This window comes from Malurus melanocephalus, unplaced genomic scaffold, assembly GCF_030028575.1.
Source record: "Malurus melanocephalus ecotype Western Australia unplaced genomic scaffold, MMel_1.1 scaffold_45, whole genome shotgun sequence".
Taxonomy (NCBI): Eukaryota; Metazoa; Chordata; class Aves; order Passeriformes; family Maluridae; genus Malurus; species Malurus melanocephalus.
Genome location: NW_026623277.1, coordinates 1521640 through 1545394, shown reverse-complemented (window position 1 = coordinate 1545394; position 23755 = coordinate 1521640). Strand labels below are relative to the sequence as shown.

The 23755-nt window shown below is 39.2% G+C and overlaps 2 protein-coding genes across 4 annotated transcripts in view; both read right to left on the bottom strand.

Annotated features, from left to right (window-relative positions):
- The window catches only part of TEK (TEK receptor tyrosine kinase), a 38740-nt gene extending 24441 nt beyond the window's left edge, over positions 1-14299 (bottom strand). For both annotated transcript variants that reach the window (XM_057364975.1, XM_057364976.1), the window contains exons 1-2: positions 13952-14299; positions 2011-2322 (exon numbers count right to left, since the gene is read on the bottom strand). In XM_057364975.1, the coding sequence (XP_057220958.1) occupies positions 2011-2322; positions 13952-14003 (364 nt within the window). In that variant the 5' untranslated portion in view covers positions 14004-14299. The remainder of the gene's footprint in view (positions 1-2010; positions 2323-13951) is intronic.
- Positions 14300-22616: 8317 nt separating this feature from the next.
- The window catches only part of IFT74 (intraflagellar transport 74), a 34989-nt gene continuing 33850 nt past the window's right edge, over positions 22617-23755 (bottom strand). For both annotated transcript variants that reach the window (XM_057364973.1, XM_057364972.1), the window contains exon 20: positions 22617-23616. In XM_057364973.1, the coding sequence (XP_057220956.1) occupies positions 23501-23616 (116 nt within the window). In that variant the 3' untranslated portion in view covers positions 22617-23500. The remainder of the gene's footprint in view (positions 23617-23755) is intronic.

Genomic DNA, 23755 nt, shown 5'->3' with positions numbered 1-23755 from the left:
TCTTCATATTTAATAATAATTTGATAATAGGTGTATAATCAGGCAGATGGCAGTTCCCACCAGGTCTGTGGGGCTACCCAAATGATTAATTCTTAGTGAGCATTTCATCAGCTTCTTGCCAGGAGGATGCAGAACAGTGGCTGGGTTTTAAGAAGTGCTGCTTCTTCCCATGACTTTGGTGTCCCTAATGGGAAACTGCACTTTTCTACCCAATTTTTGCTGTTGAAAAATGTATGCTGCCTTTAAAAATTATGCAGACAACATAAGGAAAAAGGTGAAMAAATGTCTGTTTTCCAGATACATATGTTTTGCCAAACCTCAGTCTCTCCTTGACGCCTTTGTCCTCTTTCTGTGCACWTTAATAGCTTTGAGAATTTTGGACACACCTTGTTCTCACCCATCTAATCTGATTAGATTATATGTCTTCTCTGAATAGTTCAAATTTTGTTAAYGAAAACTTTTTCAGAGAAATTCTGAGCAATGGATTCAAATCCAGAAATTAATCCAAGAAACCTACCATCTGCTGGTGTGAAAGCTCTTTTTGTTTAGATCAACATCTGTCACATAAGAAGCCTTCAAGGTTTGATTACTAAAATTCTCTGCTCCTAGGCCTACGGATACCAAGTGCAAAGAACTAATTGATCCAGAGGACATTCTTCCACCCATGCATTTTGTTCTACAACAGAAAAGCCAGAAACGTGCTCATCTCGCTGACAGTCTGCCACTGCCAGGGTCACATTGACTTTCCATGAACTGTTATCTCCTCCTCACTACAGCCTCCTTTGAAACAATGGACGTGTCACTCTGCATCTGCAGAGCTGCCTTGCTGATCAGTCCAACCYTTCAAAGACCACATTTTGTCAGAAAAAAACATAAGGCAAAGAAAAATGCACTTGTCCTACCCACCTTGCTTCCAACCTACCTACGTTCAAAGAAATAGTAACAACACTAGCTGCAGGTCTGACAAATGAAAAGATCTCCTTTATAAATTTGTTATATAATTCCAGGAGATTTCACCAACAAAAATTGCTTGAGCTTTATTAAGAGACATTAAAATTGTTGAGTCTCCTCACAGTCCAGTTGCCATGGCACAAAGCATTAGGAGTACAGTAAAATTTACAAAAATCAGCTGCAGTTTTGAAAATGTGATTTGCTGCAGAAAATTATCTAAAAATTTCTTGCACTTTTCTGTAGTTGATAGTGATTTCTGCTTTGGAATTTGTCCAAGAAGCCTAATGAGGTCAAGAATAAAAGGGAAATTTTGAACATAAGAAAATGTTTTTTAATGGACCTTGGAAATCCCATCTTCTTATCCCATTATCCCTGGCATATTTGCTTTTTCTCCTSTGCACTGTCTTAACACAAAATCAAATAAATAATGAAATCTCTACTGGATTTTTGTGAATAATCTTCTCAGATTTTGGCAGATTTCTCTGGAGTTCCTTTCCAGAGTTGAGATGGATCCTTTTTTTTCTTTTTTCCACACTGACATGGACTGTACAGATCCAGAATTGCTGATCTGTAGTTTTACTCAACCTTAAGCAAGGTAAGGCCTTGAATAAGAACACTATGCTCAGGTTGCCCATTTACTAAAAAAAATAGAATAATTATATTTAGCTATCTCCATCCCAGACCTATCAAACTTTTAAAATGAAGCCCTGTTATAAATTGAGGGCCTGAGGTGTGAAAATCCTAGTGCAGGAGTTGCCATGTATGTTATTCCACAGGGTCAGTGAGGCCAGTAGTTACCTTATTTGCTGACCGACTTTGTATTCCTGGCAGTAGCCAGATGCRGGCAGAATACCCACAGGTGTCTGACTAACTTCCACAAGGAAATGACTAGCACCTAGTACCAACCAGTTTCTCTACACTGTAATAAAAAAGTGGCTTGAGCTAAGTCTATTTTTATTGACTCAGGACTGCCTTGCCTGCTTGCCCATGTCAACCAGGGATAGTTGCCAGTCTGCAAGCAGTGCCATGGCAAATTCAGATCTGACCACCATACAGTACCTCCCAGCGGCATCTTCATGGTGTGTATCCTTGTCACCTCATCCTTGAGTTTCCCTTCACAGTAGTAGGCTCCGATAGTTTCACTGGCCTGTTCTCTTTTCCACACCACTGCTTTGGCTRCTGCTCTCTTGGAATCTTCATTAACTTGCAGTGGTTCTCGGTGCTGGTTTGCCATGTCCTCCTGGTCCCTGCCTATCGTGATAGACTCACGGGAACGCCATTTGGAAGTGATGCAGATTAGTGATGTCTCGGAGTTGCCCACCAGAGGGAAGGAATTGATCAGTATGAGGTCCAGTGCTGCTTCCACTTTACCTGAAAAATAAAAAAGTATMAAATTAAAAAATTCAAATATGTGGCCAATCAAATCACCAAATAAGCTGTTTCATCCAATATTCAGGGTTTCTCTGGCTGGTGTCTTGCACAGCTTTTGTGCAAAATTGGATTAACACAGATCAACTATTTTGCTACAATGACTTGAGGATTTATTCTGTATGAAACAAACAGATGGCGCTTGTTCTTCTCAGAAATGGCAGTAAGTCTTGCAAATGTGTTGACTTTMTTTCAAGATCTGTTGTAGAAAACCACAAGTTGCTAAAACAGGCAGATCTGTTTATAGTTAGGSGTGCACATAAATACCTCAAGTATGGTGCTTTTCCCACAACAGGATGAGTGGATGATAAAGTTGTCAGTTTAGCAGTGTTTCCTCAGTGTCCTTTACATGGATTTAGTACGTAAAAACTTTTGTAAAGCAGTTATGRTTTCCAGTTATAGGATTTGGTAGTACTTTGAACACCTGGAGTATTTTTTGCAGCTGTTTTATGAACTTGGACTAATGATTTCATAGTCAATCAGATTAAATATTTAAAGCCTTAACAGACCCTGGCAGGACCCGTGGCACAAAGCAACTTGTGSGAAAACAAAAGCAAGTCAGTACCAGTAGTTAAGTGAGGTCAGGTTTAAAGCATTCAAAGTTGTTTCTTTTGATCAATGGGACTGTCAGAAACACATTGAGATGTAAGTTTTTTTGAAAATGAGAGATACAAGCCTAATTAAAATATCCTCTAGCAGAGTGCTACAGTTCTAGTTGTTCAAATGTGCATAGCAGGAGGSAAATTCAGCTCCCCTATAACGAACAATTGGCAAATAATAGGCATTTCCCTTTATTTTTTAAATTCAGTGTAAGGAGAAGGGAAACAGTAACATTTTTTCCAGCTGAAACAGGAAGAATAATTTATTTCTTTTATTCATCACATCTATTTTTCTGATTTGGATACAAGTATATTTTGTATTTACAAAGAGAGACCTAATATTTAGCACCGGTCAGCTTCCAAATGTTTCTCTGATGGGAAGGAAGGGGTATAGTCTTAGATAAGGGAGGTCAAAAGGTCTTAGTGCTGACTGCAGTCTTTGCGTGTGTCTCTGCAGTGCTCTGGGCCAAGGGAGGAGGTCCTCCTCTGCTTTCAATGCAAGCAACCACTCTGGGGACTGAAGTATCTTGACAGCACATTGACACTCACCACACCCAGCCAGTCTTCCACAGCCACCACCCTTTCATGTGCCAGCCCAGATAACTYGCAGTTACATAATGGAGAACTGAAACCTTCTGGAAAGGATGCGACGGCCATTAAAGTAAATATTGCAAAAGGCGCAGGTCAGCAAAATCAGTTTGTCCTACTGAACACTGAAAATGTAAATCCTCTGAACAAAATGAAAGAGGTATGTGATAGAAATGAGGCCAGACKCACACATCTATTTTATAGGGCATTTGTCTCAATGTCCTGACTTTTATATGAGGAACATTTGTGYTTTCACTATGGATCTGATACAGATATCAGCCAAAGGCAGATATAGTACAACAATCACCAGCTGAAAGCAGCTTCAGTTTATATCAGCATCACATGCCTGGTAGAGATATCCTTAAAATCATAAACTGCAAGATCCGGATTTCTGYAAACTTTTGTGAAACTCAGAATCAAATGGATTAAAATTCCTTTGACGTGATTATCTGTGTTGAGGCCAGTCAAAGTGTTAGAGAGCAGAAGTGAAATATTTTGATATTTCTTCCTGGCACCCACAGGGCAYAGAGCTGCAACTGCCTTTCCAATACAGAGGTATGGGCTCAAGAAGCTGGGTGCTTTAGAGGATGGCTGATCATCCAGGGCTCCAGCTCCATTTTCCCTAGCATTTCTCTGTTCCTCTGACTTCCAACAAAGACYGAAAGGTGATGTTGCTCTCCTGCCTCTCAAACTTCTAATACTACGAGAAAAAGCAGTAGCAGAAATCTGAATTTTGAGGACCAGCTTTCATGTTGCCTTTGATCAACACACAAAGCGATATTCTGTTGGATTCTGAGCATTTGCAACATACTTTGTTGCTCGTAGTAATAAAAATCATGCAGCGACAGTGTAGAATATGGAGACATATTGCTTATCTGAATTTGAGAATATTCCAGATGAATCAAAATCTAGTCACCAGAGAACAGACAGTATTCTGATTCATTGTCTAAAGATAGGTGGCTTTTTGTCATATAAACACTTCAGAGTAACCCAGATGCCTGAGTGAGGCAGATGGAACACAGATGGAGTTTCTTCCCGAAGAATCACAAGAAGGTTTTCTGCCTCTTAAAGGAATTTATATCTGCAAGCATGCATGGGATTATATGCCAGTTATGCCTTTGCAGCTAAGGTTTCACAGGTGGAATACGGTGCAAGCAGAAATTAAAATATATCCAAGTGGAAGTTTTGCACTAAGAAAAGCTGTGCTTTAGATGTCATTTGAAAAAGAAAGAAARAAAAAAAAAAAAAAAAGCACTGGAACAATCTAAGGCCTTGGAGGTGACAGTTATGTTTTCTTTGACTCCACTGGATAGGGATTCCGACAGCATCCCTTTATGGTAATGCAGTTTCAAATAACCCAACAGTTCCTGCTAAAAAAAGGTGCTTAGTCTGGCAAAATTTAGGCAAATAATATCATAGATGTAATGAAGACTCTGAGTATGTAAGAACCAAATAAGGACAACAGAATCTAGCTCTGAGAAAAGCACAAAAAATACAAATAGGAAACAATCTGTCTCTGCAGCAGAGACAATCCTCTGTGCTGCCCTGAAAAAATCCTTTGACTCCTGCCCTGGTCCTTGAAGAACAGACCTTATCAGGAAGGCAATTTGCTGTGTGTGCAAATAGATTTTGAGAAGAGAAAGCACTTGCAGAAGGCTAATGCTGTAAGTGGGAGATATCATGCAAGGATTTGGACACATCAATCACTGTGATGCAGTGCTTTGAGCCTTTCCAGCACAGTGAAAACGGCATCCTCTAAATAGTAACTTTAAGTGACAGCACACCTATTATAGCCCAGGCAGCAGAATGAAAGGAGGGAGATGCAGTTCCTCTTGGCCCACTCTGAATTACAGGATTGTCCTCCTTGCCCGATGATACTCAGCTGTATCTTTCASAGCTTCCCAGGTAGAGATTTCTGCACTTGCAGTCCAGAGAGMCAAACGTGTCCTGGGCTGCATCCAAAGCAGTGTGGGCAGCAGGGGAGGGAGGGGATTGTGCCCCTCTGCTCTGCTCTGCTCTGCTCTGCTGAGACCCCACCTGGAACACTGCACCCAGCTYGGGGGTCCCCAACATAGGAAGGTCATATACCTGTAGAAACAGGTCTAGGGGTGGGCACACAGATGATGGGATGCTGGAGCATCTTCTGTATGAGGAAAGGCTGTGAGAGTTGGGATTGTTTAGCCTGGAGAAGAAATGACTCCAGGGACAACTTATAGCACCTTCCAGTTCTAAAGGGGGCTACAAGAAAGCTGGAGAGGGACTTTTGTCAAGGACATGTAATGATAGGATAAGGGGTAATGGCTTGAAACAACAGGAGGGTCAATTTAGACTAGATATAGGGAAGACGTTTTTTACAGTGAGGTAGGTAAAACGCTGAAAGAGGTTACCCAGAGAAGCTATGGATGCCCAATCCCTGGAWGTGTTCAAGACCAGGYTGGATGGAGCAGCCAGGGCTAGAGGAAAATGTTCCTGCCCATGGCACCGAGATTGGAACTATATGACCTTAAAAAGCTCCCTTCCAACTCAAATTATCTTATGATTCTATTATACTCACCTGTGGAAATTGCGGTGAACAGAGAATAAGTGTGTCGTGCTGTGTCTGCAGTCCCTGTGTGTTCTCATTGCCTACCAAAACGCCCTTCATAYAGGCACAGTCATCATATTTTCTGTGCTGCATTGCACTAGGAAAACTCAGCCAGGACCAGCTGGAAGAAACAGTGCTCAGRAATTCCCTGGAGCACATCCCAAACACAGTTCTACTCAAAGACCAAGAAAGTCTCCTAAAGATTAAAATATCACTCCTCTAGATTATAATTGGTGCTAGATACTAGAGTTTATAAGTAAATGTGGCAATCTTGAGCTATTTTAATGCCATAGATGAGTACACACAGCAACTCTTGGGAGAAAAGTGTTATGGATTTGTTCTTTAATCTCAGAGAGTCTTTGTCCATTTACTTCCCAATTTCCACAGKTAACCATTGTCTTGTCTCCAGGAAAACATGGGAAAGTTCTAGGCATTTTCTACCTAATGTGAGGCCTTTGCAGAATTGCCTGTTACTTGAAAAACAATGTTCAGTACTGGAATGGCTAACACTTCTTTTCCATAGCAAGCAGCCAGAGTGGTCAGCTCCATCACAGGATAGCCAAACTTCACTGTCCTTCAAAACACCTATAAAATGGACATAGGTCATACTTGCAAGGGGTATTGAGAATTCAAGGTTCTGAGGAAAAGCTTTGGGTGTTAATACTTATCAGTAGTAGAACAAAAKAAATTTTTTAGCTGTTACACACCTAATGATGTATTTGTTTTCCTTATATTTGTAGAGCTTTATGATTCATTTCTTTAAGTGACTATAAGCAGGAAGTCCTTTCCATCAGTGTAACTGATGAAAGAGAAGATCTGTTGTAAGAAGAAAGATTAATAAGCAGAAAGATTAATACATTTGAAGCAGAAAGATTAATACATTTGAAGTACTAATTATTTAAGAGGAGATGAAATTCCAGAAAATTCCAGTAAATTCCACCCCACTTTTCACCACATGAAGCAAAGAGATTACATGATGATGTAATATGCAATGCTTACGTAGTTCTTTTTCTCTTTTACTTTTATTGAATGAAATACAAATCATTCTGCTATCAAATGTCAGAAATATGAATGATACTATATTAGCAGGGAAAAAGTAGAATCTGTGCTGAGTTTTGGTGTTACACTATAAGTGAAACAGTCAGTTAATATGACACTCACTTCAGGATTTAAAAAATCATTTAGAGACCGGTGAAAACATATGTCTCAAATTGTCAAGTTATCAACACCCCTTCTTTCAAGTTTCTTGAAATACAACATTCAGCACTCCCTCTGCCTGAAGGAATAAGGTTTTGATTTAGAACAAGCCTAACTTGCAAAATAGCCTACACCTCAGTATTTTTCATTGTGTCTTGTTTTGCCATTATAACTTCAGCTGTTCTCTCTCAAGTTTTATTTTTTGGTATAAAACAACACACCAGATTAAAAGAATTAAATTAATCTATTTAGAGATACAAATGGCAATCAAGCAAGCAATTTTGCCAAGGAAGTATAGCATTTGATTAATTCTTGGAGAAGTACTGAATAAATYGTGATTAAAAAAATATTGAATTAGCCAATATGGAAGATATTCAGGCTGGAAATAATATAAATGAAATATGGAGAAATTAATAAAGTAGAGACCACATCCACAAGTCTTCCCTCCAAAAAGGAAAAAAATAAAGTACCCTTAATGTTAAAACCAGCCAGAAACTAACCCCAAACATTAACTGTTTAGGCATATTTTTCCTATCTGGACCAGACCAGAATGTGGTCCAGATCTTTGTTTTTTTTGTGCACTCAACACTTCTCTTACCATATTTCTTTTGTTTTATTTTCTAAAAAAGTAAGTAATTTGAAACCACTCATTCATTTTATGGGCTCAGTGATCTTTTAGTGTCCTGGAAATTTCATCTGGATTTCAAAGATAGCAGCAGCTCAGGTAATTTCTCCCAGTGAGTCAGATTCTCCTCTGACAGCTCATTCCTCCACAGGAAAACGAAGCTGAAGTTATTATTGCCCAAAGAGATTAAGATTTTCTGCCATACAACAGAACTAGCAGGGATGAAAAAAAGTCAAAAATGCTCCTGGAAGGTATCTGATAAATGAACTAACAGATAGGTTTCCCAATAGAACTATTTTCATTGTCCATGCTGTTGTATCTTACAGGATGCTACTGGGCAGCTGTTGGATGCTTCACAGTTCAAATACCAAGACCAATTGCCCGTAGAAATAGGGCACTATTTGTGGAACTAATAATAGATGAAAGAYCAGTGACAGAATATCACTATGTTGCTCAGCAGTAGTGGGAAAACCAGAGCACAAGTGTGAAAAATGAAATAATTTATCAAAGCTGTGAGGCTGCCTGTCTGGGTRTCTGCCTATCTGCCTTTGGGTACCTCTGGTGCTGTGGAAGGAAATGCCTCTGCCTTCTTGTTTTCTCTGCATGYCAGTTGTTTCACAAACCATCAAAACAACCTTTTAAGAGGAAAATGCTAGAAGACAAAACACTGCTGACAGCTTGGTTGTAGTTTCTGGTGTGTGGTATATTTGCCTAAACATGTGTGTGTGTTTAAGAAACCAAAACATGGTTTGTCGTGATTTCTTCTTAGGGCTGGTTGACCACAAGAGAGTGAAGTGGAAAACAATATATCAGCAGCAATGTCTGCWTAAATAACCATCTGATAGTATGCCAGGTAATGCTGAAAACACTGAAAAAGGGTGAGAAAGCTCCASTAGGACAGGCTTGTACTACAGGTGCAAATCTGGTTGGATTTGCAGCCAGCAAAATATGAATATCATATCATCAAGAGTGTATTTGCACACCAAAATAAATATGTCCATTACAAGGCTGGCCCTTGTTAATTTCATTWTGAAGCTCCTATTTGTACTGCAGATGTGCACTGCTTGTTGCATGTGAACATGTGCCAAGCTGAAGTAGGTAAAATAGCACAGGTAATCAATTAGTGCCTACAACAAGCATTAGGCTGGCTGTCTGTGAGCACTAACTGCTGGGAAAACACACTCTAATATGCTCTTGCCTGTACAGTAGGGCACGCTCACTTTGCCACTTAACTGATTTTTCTGACGAAAGTAGCTGGGAAGTGTTTCTGGTGCTAAGCACACTTTGTGACTAAGGAGGCCAAGACTCCTGACCAWGTTGCTTGTCAGCAATGAACAGCCAGGAAATAACACAAGGAAAAATCATCAGCACAATTAGAAGTGCAATTGGAACTGCATTGTCAAGGAAGACTTGTTATACTCCACAGGAGAAATTAACTAAGCCACTTCATTAGTCAGGCTGACAGTGCAAAAAATAAATAAACACTAGGCAAGCAAAATATTAGTCTTAAAGTAAAAAGGTTACATTTCTGAATAGAGAAATGCTGTTTTTTCAAATACCTTTTAAAAATTYTTTCAGAACTTAGTAAATGCCTAATACTTTTACACCCTAAAGGTGTGAATATTTCCAAGTGATGAATTACAAAATTAATTTTGACAGCTGTTGAACTTCTTTAAGATACGACCCTTGTTTAACAGTTGAAGAACAGTTTTTAAATCTGTATCTAATAGACAGTCAGCATTTTAAATTCCTGATAGGAAAGTCTCTATTTTAGACACAGATGGTTCATTGCTGTGTGACACCACTGAAACCACAGCAGAACAGCATCCTAAATATGATCTACCAGCACAGGGCAGAGACTGTCTTTGGAGAGCAGTTCTATTTTTATCCCTCCAGTCCCAGATAGATCTAACATTACAAAGGGACCTGCCCATGGAATGAATTATATTTCACACAAACAGTAGGTGCATCCATTTTTGGTTCGTTGCTCCTGTGCCTACCCAACACTCCTCATACCACAATGATTTCTTGGTCTTCCAAGAGAGCTGAAGAGGGTTTTTTATTTGTTTAAAAATAGGTCTAGGCCAAGCAGGCTCAAGTGTACATGACTGATACAGAACAGGTTTCCAGCCCAGGTAATTCTCATTGTGAGCACACAAAGAATCAAGTGCATTTCCCTGCCCTAAGGTCAGCTACTCAGTATCTATGACTTCTATGCTCCTTCTAGTACACTAAAGTCTTCCGGATAAAAATCTTGTGGGCATCAGACATCTGTGCAAAATATTACAACTTCAGTTTTCCCTTAAAAGAAATTTCAACAAAAAAGTAATCCATCCATCTTAATTACAAATAAGTTTGAAAGCAATATAATATGTGTGTGTTCATATATCTACATATGAAAATTTTATCTATAACAATAGCATTTGTTAACATGAATGTAGTGTAATTCCATTTTGCCCTTTCAGATCTGATTCCTTTGGGCCTCATGCAATGCCTTTTCACTCCTGACTATTCCCAGCTGTTGAAATGACCTTTGGGAACACAGGCTTCCTGAGAGCTACTCTATATATCACTAGTTGAACTAGGCACAATATGGCAGGCAGATGCAATTGCTGGGTCTCACATATCAAATACACTTCAGGAACAAAGGTAAACTTTGTTTTAAATTCCTCYAATTTACATTAGTAGTTTGATAATTGAGGTGTCAGAAAGGTTGTACATCTGTGTAATATCTGGTATTGTTACAAATACCTGATATTAAAAACTCACAGTTATAGTTATGAAATACCTGAGATTAAAAGGTCAGAAGTGGTGTTCCTCCATTTCTTTGACTGGGAGGCTCAAAACTCCAGCACTYAGCCACAGGACAGACTGAGGTTCARGTGCCACTGTGATCTGACAACAGCCTATTTGAAGATGCTCACACAGGCATAATCCCTTTAATTACACAAAGAATAACATTCCTGTTCACTGYCACAGGCATGCATCAGCCACTGGTTAATACAGGTTTTCTTTTGGTGAAGTTAAGCTTCACAAGAGAAAAACAAGTCTTGAATTTTTAAGACTTTCCAATTCAAGTAAAAATTTCAACTTGTCATTTTGAAWAGTCTACAGCATTATAAAGGTGCAAGTGTGTGTCTGGTAATGCATGTTAAAAGCTGTTTAACTTTCTAAGTATGAAAATGAGTCACATAATAATGATACCCATTTGGARTTTTTTGATAACACCTACTGATTCCAAAGAGAATGCAACCATCAATAGAGATGATGGAGAGCTATTGAATGCCACTGCACTGGGTTGCTCTACTGTTACCCTTTTCTAAAAAGACTAATATAATCTTTTGAGTCTTTTACCATATATGGGTCCAACAACTAAATCAGGAAAAAAATCCAGTATTTTTAGAGGCCCACTGGATYTAAAATTATTGGTGGAGCAAAACTATTGGAAAGAAAATTCTGTCTTGGACAATGCAGACATTTGACAATATATTTTTTTTCCTGATGGAAATAGTCAAAGAAATGTTCTTGAAGCTAACTGTAATAGTTGCTGGTTTTCACAAATCCTTTACTGGTGGTGATCATCTTGTTAAAATAAGGCTCACACTTGAATATTGCTGAGAGTTAGCTCACTGTGAGAAACTGCAGGCAGTTTTCTACACCATCTGAGGATATTTGAGGGGGCCTGAGGCATTTCTGAAGCAAAAGGCAGATTGTGACACTCTTTCCTTGCTTTTAGGGGAATAAAAAAAACCCTACAGATCTTCTTTGGTCAGAATTTAAGGGACTGAACCTAGTCACAAGCTTGGCATTTGAATCCATACTTCAGGATAGATGTCAGAATAATGTTACTACTCCAAAACGTTGTAATCAACCAAAAGAAAAAACGTGTGGTGATACTCAGTCTAGTTTGAAGAATCGYAACAGAATTAAATCCAATTCCTTAATTGTTTAATTGAACATTTGCTATGGAATGTATAAAGTGTAAAATTGAGCATTTGCCTGTACTTTGAACATCACCTTCCAAATCRGACCATGAGGTCTAATGGCTAATGGAGAAGAGCTATTAAAAGCAAAARGTCATCAAATCAAAGGCCATTTCTCGTAACAACAGCCAAGTCAGTGTTTTTCACCTTGGAAAAGGGTGGAGTGGATTTTTGTGCCTACCCAGCAACACACCCAGAGAAGCCCACAATCATCAGGGACAAGGTTAAGCCAGTTCAGTGTCTGTGCTGAGTGTAGACCCTCCCCTGCTCAGGGAATGTCATTCCTGCTTTCCTGAACTCCGCCTGCAGTATCTAGAGGAAAGCAGGCTCGCATTGTCTTCCACTGCTCGCCCCAGGAAACATGATATCATTCTCAAACAAAAGCGGGAAAGCTGACAGATCTATTGAGATGGGTGTGACTACAGCACAAACCTTGCTGATCAGCCCCTGTGGAAAATGCAGTGACTGGCAGCTCTTCGGTGCTGGGCTGTCTGTGCTCTCCGAATTTTATGGCTAATTTCTGCAGATGACTTTTGTTTCTCCTGTACTTCTGATTTAATGAACGTTGTTGCTGCCTGTGTCAAATATGTGTATGTCACTATGCAGAGAAACAGGAGGGACAAGGAAAAAGTTGGAGTAACTGGGCTTACTTTTCTTCTCYATCCATAATGAACCAGATATTTCCTAAAAGTGTAAAGCTGGAAGGGATCTGAGGGCTAATTAGGTTGAATCGATGTGCAGCTAAACAATCAASAAACTGAAGGCACAGAAGAGGAATTGGTTAACAATATGCAGCCAATTAGAGCAACTGCTAGAAAAGAATATTTCCAAACATGATTTCAACAGATTACAAACTTTTTTTTTCCTGCMTTAACCTCTAACTTTTTATAGATGCCAAAAGTAACATCTCAAACTCGTAATTTTATTGTAAACAGCTGTTAGCATGCTGCTAATCAAGAGGATCTGTGTAAAGCAATTATAAAGAAAGTTGCACAGAAAAGAGGACTTCTGCCTTTTCTTGCTACTTTCTGATTTCCACTGCAGGACGATTTGCAGTTCTATAGCACATTATATTTTTACTGTGAAACGGACTGGAACAACCTATGAATGTCTCAATGCAATGGTTACGGGTGAGGTAAGAGTCTAAGTTTATCACGTGTCTTGCATTTTTCTTTACAAATTCTTACAGAAGAAACTGACTAGAAAATCAAAATGAGGATTGTAAAAGCAATACCCAAAGGCAGAGCAATTTTGAATCTGACGGCAGGAGCACAGTCTTCCTCAGGGCTCCACATGTGATAGTTCAGCAAAGTATCTCTAACATTAATGATGCAAATACTAGAAACCAAATTTGTATTAGTATATTTCTGTACACCTTTCCACAGATACCTCTTACAACTTCTGATTCACTGAACTAATGGCATTTGCTTTTAATACTATGTAACTGCATATGAAGTGGTTTTAGTTGATTTGGTATAATGTACATTTTTTCCCCTCTTTTGTCCACCAAGTTTCATCTAAGTTCCACCTGTGGAATCTTGTCTCAAATCAGATACTGGAATAGCTCACACATCARCTTCACAGCTAGTTCATAAAGTCAGTCACAGAAGAAGTCAACATTTAATCTGTCTTTAGAGCAGCTTTCTTACGGAAAGACACCAGTGGTTTCAAAGTTATCAGCTGTATGAAAAAGTTCAYGCCATGAGACAGAAAAGAAACCGGGCTGTGACTTGTGTCAATAAACAGCTTCTACAGTTAAAAGCTGCAGCCGTGATCCTACACGTAGCTAAATCATCCCCAGCTGCTTGCTCACAGTCCTACCCTCGCTGTAAGAACTGCAGAGAGAGAAGTGGACTCACTAAAACAAGCATGGGTACTTAAATCAGTAAAGGTAAGCACTGGAGTGAAGGGTACACAGCCAAAGAGTACGTGCACACTGTGTGAGAAACAAGAAAAGCATGACAGGTCCACGACAGCTGTTAAAGCCAAAACTYACCTGAAATCAACAGGCTGAATCCATAGAGAACTAGGTGTGCTAGAGGGTCCATGCTTTCCAAAGTATATCCATCCAGTTCTTACAGTCGCTCATGGAGTATCCTTCCCTCGGGGCAGACCTTTAGCAGTTACTCTTGTCCTGCATAGCACACTGTTTACAAGTCACAGGCAAGAAATCAGAGTACTGGCGCAGGCTGAAACAGTCTCATTGCTGTCTGAGTACAGGGAGTTTAAGTTCCTTTTTCCTGTTTCCTTTGTAGATTAGGATGGGAAAGGCAGGATCTTAAAGGCATTTTTGTATCAGCAGGACTGTAGGGCAGCGCAAATCCCGTCCATCCAGCAATACATCAAAACAATTATCTGGAGCTGCTGGAGAAGCAGGGGACTGCCGTTGTTCACAGTCAGCAGAATAGGAACAATGATGGCATCCTCCAGCAGGCGGGAGAGTGCAAGTAAAACATCCTCCACCCAGGTACAGAAGGTGGAAACTGTTATCTCCTTCTAAAGTCCAGGTCTGCTAACTTCTCAGGATGGTATTATGTTTTCCCTTATTTATTTAATCCACACGTCAACTGCTGGCTGCAATGCATCTCTGCACACAATAMTGAAAATATGAAGTAAACAGTAACAAAACAGCCAGCTGAATCCTGTGTAGACCAAAGCCATCCACAATCCAGCAAACTACTCCCTTAGTTCATGTATTTTACTGGAAACAAATTTTCTTTACATTTGACAATTGAAAACAGACTGAAATCTTGTTGCAATAATACATCTCACACGGAGTTATGGCTTCAGTGGGATTACAATGCCCTCATCACTCAGGGAGGTCTTGAAACTCAGGAGATAAAATAAAACACAAAATAAAAATACAACAAAAACCAGAAAAAAAAAGTGGAAAACCAGCACTCAGATATATAAACAGAACCAGAAATAAAGAGCAATCTTATTTACTTTACTTGACTAAAGATGATCTGGGACAATACAGCATTTGGAAGTCCTGTAGTTCTGTCCAGATGCCAACTCCCAAAATTATTTTTATGGAAGTACAGAAAAAGCTCAGCATAATTTTGGAAAAGGGGTATGTGTTCAACCTACTTTGATTTAATTTCTTTATGGCCTTTGATTGTAGAGTAAATTTCACAAAAGAAGTCCTTTACACCCAAGATCTATTGCCATGTGGAGAGAAGGGTCACAATCACAGCAAATGGGAAGGCAGTGACTCAGAGTTCCTTACGTGTGTCTCCCCTGTCCCTCCGTATAACTGAAATCMAAACCAAGTAGGAATTTATGCTAAAAATACCCTTTCTGTGAAAAACACAGTATGAGGAACAAACACTACTAAAATGTCTTTCTAATGCTTAAAGGAGGCAGAAKATAAGATAGTTTTCTGATTTGGTTTCAGACTAAAGTAAACACATATATTTTCTCCATTTCAGATTTTGGAGAACATCTACTCTTCCTCTACTCTTTGATAGCAGTGATTACCCACACTCCAATCATGCCTTAGCTTTTATATCCCTGCGGGCAGAGGTCCCTCCAAAATCASAGTACTTAGTGTATTAGCAGATACTGTGTATTATCATATTTCCTCTATAGTGGGTAACTGTTCTGTCATTCATTTAACCTACTTATATCAATTATTTTTAATGTCTTTTGATTTGTTGAGGGATGGGGAGCAGAGAGGAAGGAAAGGGGACTTAGGCAACTTCAGTCAAGGCTGTAGTTCTCCAGACTGCTATTTTAAGCTTACAGGCATTTTTTAAAGTTTTCACTTAATCTCACTTTCCTGCTGTAAAGTGAGGAGAAATGCATCATGACTCCATTTGAAATGCACCTAAACACAAAGCAATACCTACTGGAACTGATTTTACAGTATGAGTAATGGGCCAGGTGAGCTGTTTATTCTTTTTTAAAGAACCAACTTGTGCCTACTGATCATGTCATCTGCCTTGATGACYCTGTAGTTATTTATCTCTGGGACAAAGAGGACAGCTTAACATGCAGCACTGCACAAATACAAGAAGGTTGCAAAGGCCTGGTGAAGCCAGAAGAGAGGAGATGCATCCTACTCCAAGTCAGAATTTGTTTAGGGTACCAGCATCAGCAGAAATATGTATTTGATTTGTGTTTCATTACAAAAATCCATTTTTGAAGGAATAAAGAATAGCACCTATATGTCAGCAAACACTGAAGTACTCCATTTTATGTAATATCTGTTTATAATTAGGTCTRTTTTTATTTGGAAAGCTTTTAAGAGCCACAATTTAATTACTACTCCCACRGAAGTAAAAATTAATCACATGAGACCTTTTTTCTAGACTGCAATACTGAAAGTATTGCAACATTCTGGCTTATTCTCACTCAACATTAAGTGTCTGTTAGGTCTATCTTTCATATTTCATATTTTCATCCTTATATTTCATGTGATTAGAATATAAATTTGTCTTAAAATAGGTCACATCAATTTTGTGTCCCATGAACTAAAAACCRTATGATCTGATCATCCCTCTGATTAGTGAGACACACAGAAGTGCAGTAGAATTACCTGTCCCCTCCACCAGATAGTCCTTAGCCAACAAGGATACTGAGTCTCAGCYTGTGTTTACTATTAATGAGCCAAAGAATTGAAAATAGTCTTTGGCAAAACCAGATGGCCAGTAAAAGAAACCAGGTTAAAAGTAAGGATGGCACAAGAAGTAAAATATGGTACTGATTTACTCCAACGTTTATTGCATGTGGGACTACCAGGCCCTATAATGAGCATGCCCCTGACACAACCTCAGGCACGTATGAAGGTGTATTGTGGCCCCATAGAACACACTCTCGTCTTTTTTAAAGAACTTGGGAAGACTCAAAAATGCAGTATCAAAATAATTCCCCTCAAAAACATCAGATCTGTTGGYAGTTAACTGCTGATTCAAACATCAACATTCACATCTTAACCCTCAACACAATGGCATGCGTGAGTTTAAATTACTTGCAGCAGGGAAACAAATTGTCTTTCAACATGCAAATATAACCCTAGCATTAAACATGGCTTTTCTTAACTCTGCTGAAGGCTAATTTTATGATATGTCAAGTGCCCTGAACTCCTGACACCAGGCTTTCCTCTTTAGATAAGCAGCACACTCGTCTCAAGGACAACCCATTCATACATGCTGTACCACATGGAAATATGTGAGRAGGAAAAAAGAAACAATGCCACTGCACTTTAGTCAGGTAGATGTGTTAGCAGAAATCACATACCCTTTTGCARTGTCTGGTTGTAYTATGTTTTTTGGAACCAAGCCATTACTTTGGCCTTGACATGATGTTAATATGTGTTAGTGGGAGGCAGTAAGGGAACTTAAGGAATTATTACCACAGTCAGCGAATGTGAAACAAAGGCTMAGAAATGGAGTTTAAGCTTCTTTTCTCAAACAGAACCTGTTCTCTTCTCCAACATCACTGATGCCAGCTGTAGCCCCTAAGCCATCTATTTTGGACTACCTGGAAGAGAGCTAGCAGCCAGGTGGCCAGAGAGAGGCCATGTGCAGCTGCTGTTCTAAGCACTCAGGATGAGCACTCYCCCTACCACTGCCCCTACTGCCCTTTCAGTGGTAGTGTTAAATGGAGGAAGGTAAAGGTTTCTGGGGTACAAATCATGCAGATGTGGATGGGACAGTGTGGAGGAATGGTGGTATTGAAATGGATGGTTCTGAGAAACTTTAAGGTGAGGTAGTAAAGTTAAAGAATTTTTTTTTTTTTTTTCCCTGCAGCTCATATTCCTGCATATGCATAGTCAGAAAGCAATTTGGGGTTGCAAAAATTGCTATGATCCACTTTTTTTTGCTCGGCATTTTTTTTTTTTCTTTTCAAAAGAAAGTTTCTCTTGGAGAACATATCCTGGAAAATGGCTGAGTACTGAGCAATCTACAGAACCACCTCAGCCAAAGGGAGCTGTTACTTACCTGTCTTCTTTGATAGTGAAATGGAAGGGAATTTATTGAAAAGGAATTAAACACAGGATCTGATGGGAATCTCAGGTTTCTTTCAAAGAAAGATTTCACAGGTTTCTCTGCTATCAGTTAACACAGGAGTACCTTAGGGCTTCTGTATCGGTAWAGTCATTGTGAAAGACATTAGGCCATTAGTCCAACACCTATGCTCCCAAAACTTCTACTTTGCAAGTCACTTGTATTCTTCTGAAGAAGGCTTCATGTATAATTTAGAATGCCCTGCCTGTTRTCAGCAGGACAAAAACACCCTGCTCCTCCGTTCTACTACTTTCATCATAATATTTTACAATAAATTTTAAATAACAAATGAGCCTGAGTATTTATGTTTAATGACAACAATTGAATATCCAAATATCTTTAAGATATTCATAATAAACCTGATGCACAGCAAAAATAGTATGACTGCTGAAAGTAAAAGGGCATGAATGAGGCAAATTYCGTAGTTGTGACATTTGGAGAAATAAGATTAATTTCACAATGCATCTGAAGTTTGAAGATCAAACTATTGCTTCCAAGGACCAGGAAATGGGTCATGCTAACTGCATCTCTGAGGTAGTGTTCTAATGTAACCCACCATGGTTAGAAAAATTMATTCTTAATGTCCTGTTTGCTGGACCTACTATCTTCCACTGAACTATTCTCACACTTTAGTAGTGCTTTTTAAATGGTGATTTTAACACAATTCAACACATAATATTATTATTCATTTAATAATAAATTTGCTGTCTACCTGCCTCTTCTTCCAAATTTGAGATTGTAAATCTTGTAAAAAGTTTGGAAATCTGAAGGCTTAATTTAGAATTGTCCCTCGTGCRTAACTGTAAAGGTGACTGATGCTACTGAAAATTTCTACTACAATCACTCCCTAATTTTAAGCGATGCTGAGTCCCCTTACATCACGAGTATTTGCAGTCACACTTGAGTTGTCTGTTGGAGACAGAGGGCTTGCACCTTGCTCATTGYTGCTGCACAGCACAAGTCCTGGGGCTGATACAAAGGTACTAGTGCTCAGTGAATCAAACTCWGTCACTTTAAATGAATATAGCTTTCAAGGAATTAGCTCTACAAGAGGAAACAACAGTAGGTAGTTTTATATTTCTGGCTCTTTTTTTTCTTTTTTTTTTTTTTTTTTAAATGTGGAACATTTCCTCCCATTTCACACATTTGGCATATTGTCCAGTTATTCCTCCTTCCTGAAAGGAGAACCTGTACATGTAGAATGCAAGTAAGGGCAAGAACATTTTTTCCTCYGCTCCAAGATTCTGTCAATCCAACAAATGATTGATCAAAGCTGGGATTTAAATTCAGATCATCTCTGTAGCTATGAATGCTCAAAGGCTTCCTTCCTCTTTACTCAAAAACATGACAACTATTTAGTTTGGGAGAAATCCAGCTCCATTTTGAGTGACTGACCGACCTTTCCCAGCCTTGCTCTGCATATACAAGAACCTATCATTCCATGTTCAGCTGCTACTCACACTGTGCATGTGTTCAAGAGAACTCCAATTTTATCATCATTTTCAGAATAGGAAGATTTTCACTCCAATTGCTACATCCACCTCATGCAGATGACATCACCATGAGACGTTTCCAAGGCGTTCACTCAAAACAGATATTTTGAAGAGCAWATCTCTTTCTCCTCAAACTCAGACATTCTAGTRGTTAGTGCCTCTTCATAAGGTCTGYCTTGTATTTTTGTTTCATGCTTGCAGCAGGAAAATAGAAGTGTACTGAAAGAACTTGAAGCCACTTCACCTTGGAAACATGTCCCTCCAATTGCGAAACAGCACATAGCACTAAGAGCCATTAACTGAAGGTGTCAGGCAGAGAGAACTCTCAGTGTTCTGCCTGCCTGGAATCACTCACAGGAATACTSTATTGTTGTCTTCTAAGCTCATGAAGAGAACTTAAAAAATAAACTTATTTTGAAAAAAAAATAAGCTTTTTTTTGATCACCAGGAAAAACAGTGAAGGCAAGAYGAAGCACAAGAGGATTAACTCTTGCTTGCAGCAAAAATACAGTTTACCTGGAGATATGATGATATGCCTGACTATATGGGAAAGAGGTTTCTGGACTGTCATGCCATCAGGAGCTGGGAACAAAAGTAGTAATTCCTGTGCTCATCCTCAAGCAAAGRACAAATGACATAGCAGCAACAGACCATTTGACCGCAGACTTTGAAACTGAAATGCTTCTTTTCATACAGTGTGCTATTGAATAAGGATATGGAGTGACAYTAATCGTCAAACCTGGTATCCTAGTGCCTCAGGGGCAACTTACTGAATAAATGGGGACCAGGTTRGGGAACTTTTAACAAACTGGATACACATAACTCCATGGAGCCTATTGGGATGCACCCAGGTGTAGAGAGGTAGCTGACTAACGGCATTGCAAGGTCATTCCTGAGTACCTTTTCTTAAAATGGTGATAAGGGAGAGGCTTCTGTATACTCCAAGACAGAAAATGTCACTCCTACCTTCAGGAACAGCAAGAGTGAGCCAGGGAATGACGGACTGGTTAGCCTTACCTCAGTCCTTGAGAAAGTTCTGTAGCTACTTGGGCTGGATATGGTTTGCAGACACATGAAGGATGGGAAGGTGACTATCCATAGAGAGGRCAGATCTATGAAGCAGAAATTAGGCTTAACCAACCTGACAGCCTTCCACAATGAGGCAACTAACTCAATGAGCAAGGTGAGAGGTGTGCACATCATTTACCTCATCCTAAGCATTAAATCCTCACAGGTAAGCTGATAGTACGGTCAGATAAGCAGGGTTGGGGCTCACTGTGTGATCAGTAGCCTGCTGTCCAGCTGAAGGCCAGACAGTAGTGGAATACCCCAGGAATGGACATGGGGGCAATACTGTTTAACCTTCCCACCAATGACCTGGACAATGGGTCAGAGCTCACTCAGGAAGCCTAYGGATGACACAAAGCTGGGAGGAATGGCTGATACACCCTATGGGTGCACCGCTGGTCAGAGGGACTTAAACTTAAGTTGAAGTGGGCAGCCAGGAATGTCACGAAGTTCCACAAAAATTCAGGCACAGTCCCACYACTGTGGAGGAACAATCCAGGCACCCATACACACTGGGAGCTGAGTGGCTGGAAACCTGCTTTGTTGAGAAGGACCTTGGGGCCCTTCATGGTGTACACCAAGCTGACCAAGAGCCAACAATGCACAGTGAAACAGGCCAGCGGTATTCTGGAGTGTGTTAGGAAGAGCATTGCCAGGCAGGCTGAGGGAGGTGATCCTTACATCTATTCAGCCCTGGTGAGCGAGGTGAGTGGAAGAGGTTTTAAACATCTCCACCCCATAGATGCTGCCMGTTGATTCATGTCCTCTCAGTCTGAAGTCATGGCATAGAAGGGATAAAAGATTGCCTGGGTAGAGAAAGACCTATTTTACTGAATTACTGATGTACACAAAGGAGCTTTGGTGAAGAAACATCGTGTGCCTGGTACTTAAACTGTATTAGAAACAAAACGATAAAGAGTTAAAGGAAATGTGATTTTCACTGAGACTTGAGGAGCAAGATAAGGGTACAATTTACACAGCTCACTACCAGGAGTGACTTACTCCTCTTCTAGAGGGAGATTAAATACTTGTTGTGCAGCTCATCACTTAGAAGCCATGGTTTTTTTTCAGCCATGGGTACTAAGACCACTATCAAGGACCATAAGGATGAATTGTTAAGAGAAAGAACAAGTGATCAGATTCTCAAACACAAGCTGGTTATCTGAAGATCCTTCAAAAGAACAAGGAAAAGAAAAGCATGCTGGAGAAAGGGGTTTCAKGACAGGCATCTCCTAAAGAACACAACAAAAACCTGTAAACCTTACCATGCTGTCTTATAGAACCGCTACTAAGGAAAAAAACCTTCCCTGCCCTAAGTGAAAGCTAATTCAAAGCAGTCTGTTTATTCAGASTGCAGCTTTTTTCCATTGTTCATTACAATATGTTATTCCAGCACAAGTGGAATTGAGGAGGCAATCTCTCTGGCTGATGGTTTGATTGGTGAGAATATCAGACTTCAACTTTATCYCTGCAAATAATGGGCTTTCTCTGGAATAGCTGCAACTCTGACAGGAAGGAAGAGACCTTAGTGGGAATTTCCCCTAGATAGCAGTTCTTAGTTTATAGAAATCCTGTTCCATTATCTCTAAATATTTTAAATATATAGAGCAACACCACTTACTCTGTTGAATTTGCAAACAGTGCTCTCTGCACAAATATTCAGTAATTTTATCTCATTTCTTTCTCATCTCATTTCTTCTCATTCATTTTCTCATTTCTCATCTCATCTTATTTCTTTTTACTCAAAATGACAATGACAGATTTGAAGAAATTTAGAGTAAAAATGCAGAACCATTTAAATGAACTTGGCACATTTCCTGTTTCTCTACTCCAGCTTTATGAAGTGAGGTGCATAGTCTGTATCTTCTCTGGGAAACTTTTCTAAGAGAGCAGAACAATTATAAATCCAGATCCCATTGCTTTCAATAGTTTTTTTTGTAAAAGGCTAGTTTACTGTCTAGCCAAGATTTTTGTCTATAGTCAACTGTGCTTTTTCTCTTCGATCAGGACTAGCTTACAAAATATCAAGGGAAAGAAGTTATCAAAAAGCACTTTATAAATACGTTACATGCAGAATGTGAGAGAAATATATAAACAGAAATTTTATTTTATCTAAATGTATTCTGAAATGTCTGTATCACAAAGCACACTGTGATTTTCTGTATCAGTCCTGGTTTTGTTCTATGCTGAAACTGTATATTTGTCAGAGGTTCCATATGACATTGCAGCTTGAAACTGGAGAGAAAAAAACATTGCAGAAAATACAAGTAATTTTCTCTGCTATTTCCTTTACTGAATACTACAGCAGTAAAATGGTCCACACAAAAGCAGTGTTAGCTATGTTTCACTACTTTTATCACAGTTTGCTCTTTATAATTACATCTTAAAAATAAGGAAGTTAATTCTCCATTAGGAAATGAAAATTTGCATTTGCTTTAAGATTTCACACTATGAAGCAATTTTGACTTTAAAAGATGTTTTTCATCCTTAAATACTTTCCTTAGTGGTATAAATTGCTCTCTGCGTAGGTATGGTATGTTGATATCACCGTTTATCTTATTATACACTTAATTTGAGATAATGCATATGACAGCCTGTGAGGCAGTCCTTATTCAGGGAAAACTGCTCTGTTTGGAAGAGGCAGGACTAGAAGGTAATTAGAAATTCAATGTGCAAAGCAAACAAAAATGTCCCATCTGAGATGCAATTCAATAATGGGCCTCAGTAACTAATTGGGAAGTATTTGCTTTTTGTTTATACAAGTTTCTAAAATTCAGAAATTTCTAAAARTTTTAAACAGTGCAAATGGAGGAATAGTATTTAAACCTATAACTTCTAAAAACCTGGAAAAATAATTTTAAGAATATCTGTCATCCTAGTGGTGAGTAAATGATCTCAGTAATCCAGCTTTCTATGCGGCCTTTGCACATCTCTCATTGTTGGTCCATTGGGACAGGAAGGAAATGCCTGGGTTCAGTTCTTGGTGTTCTGTAAAGCTTCTATGAGAGCTTTGTTGTATTCTCTGACCAGGTTTCTCACATTCTTCATTACTGGCTGGTAGTCACTCTCCTGACTTTTTGTTGCTATGACTGATTAAATGAATTAAGGAAACAAACTGCCAGTATAAATATGAGCATAATTACAGATCACAAGGGAATCACAATACCTTATATTTCCTTCTGTCAAAACTGTCAAGGGATGAAAGTAGTGGAAAAAGCTCAGATTGGG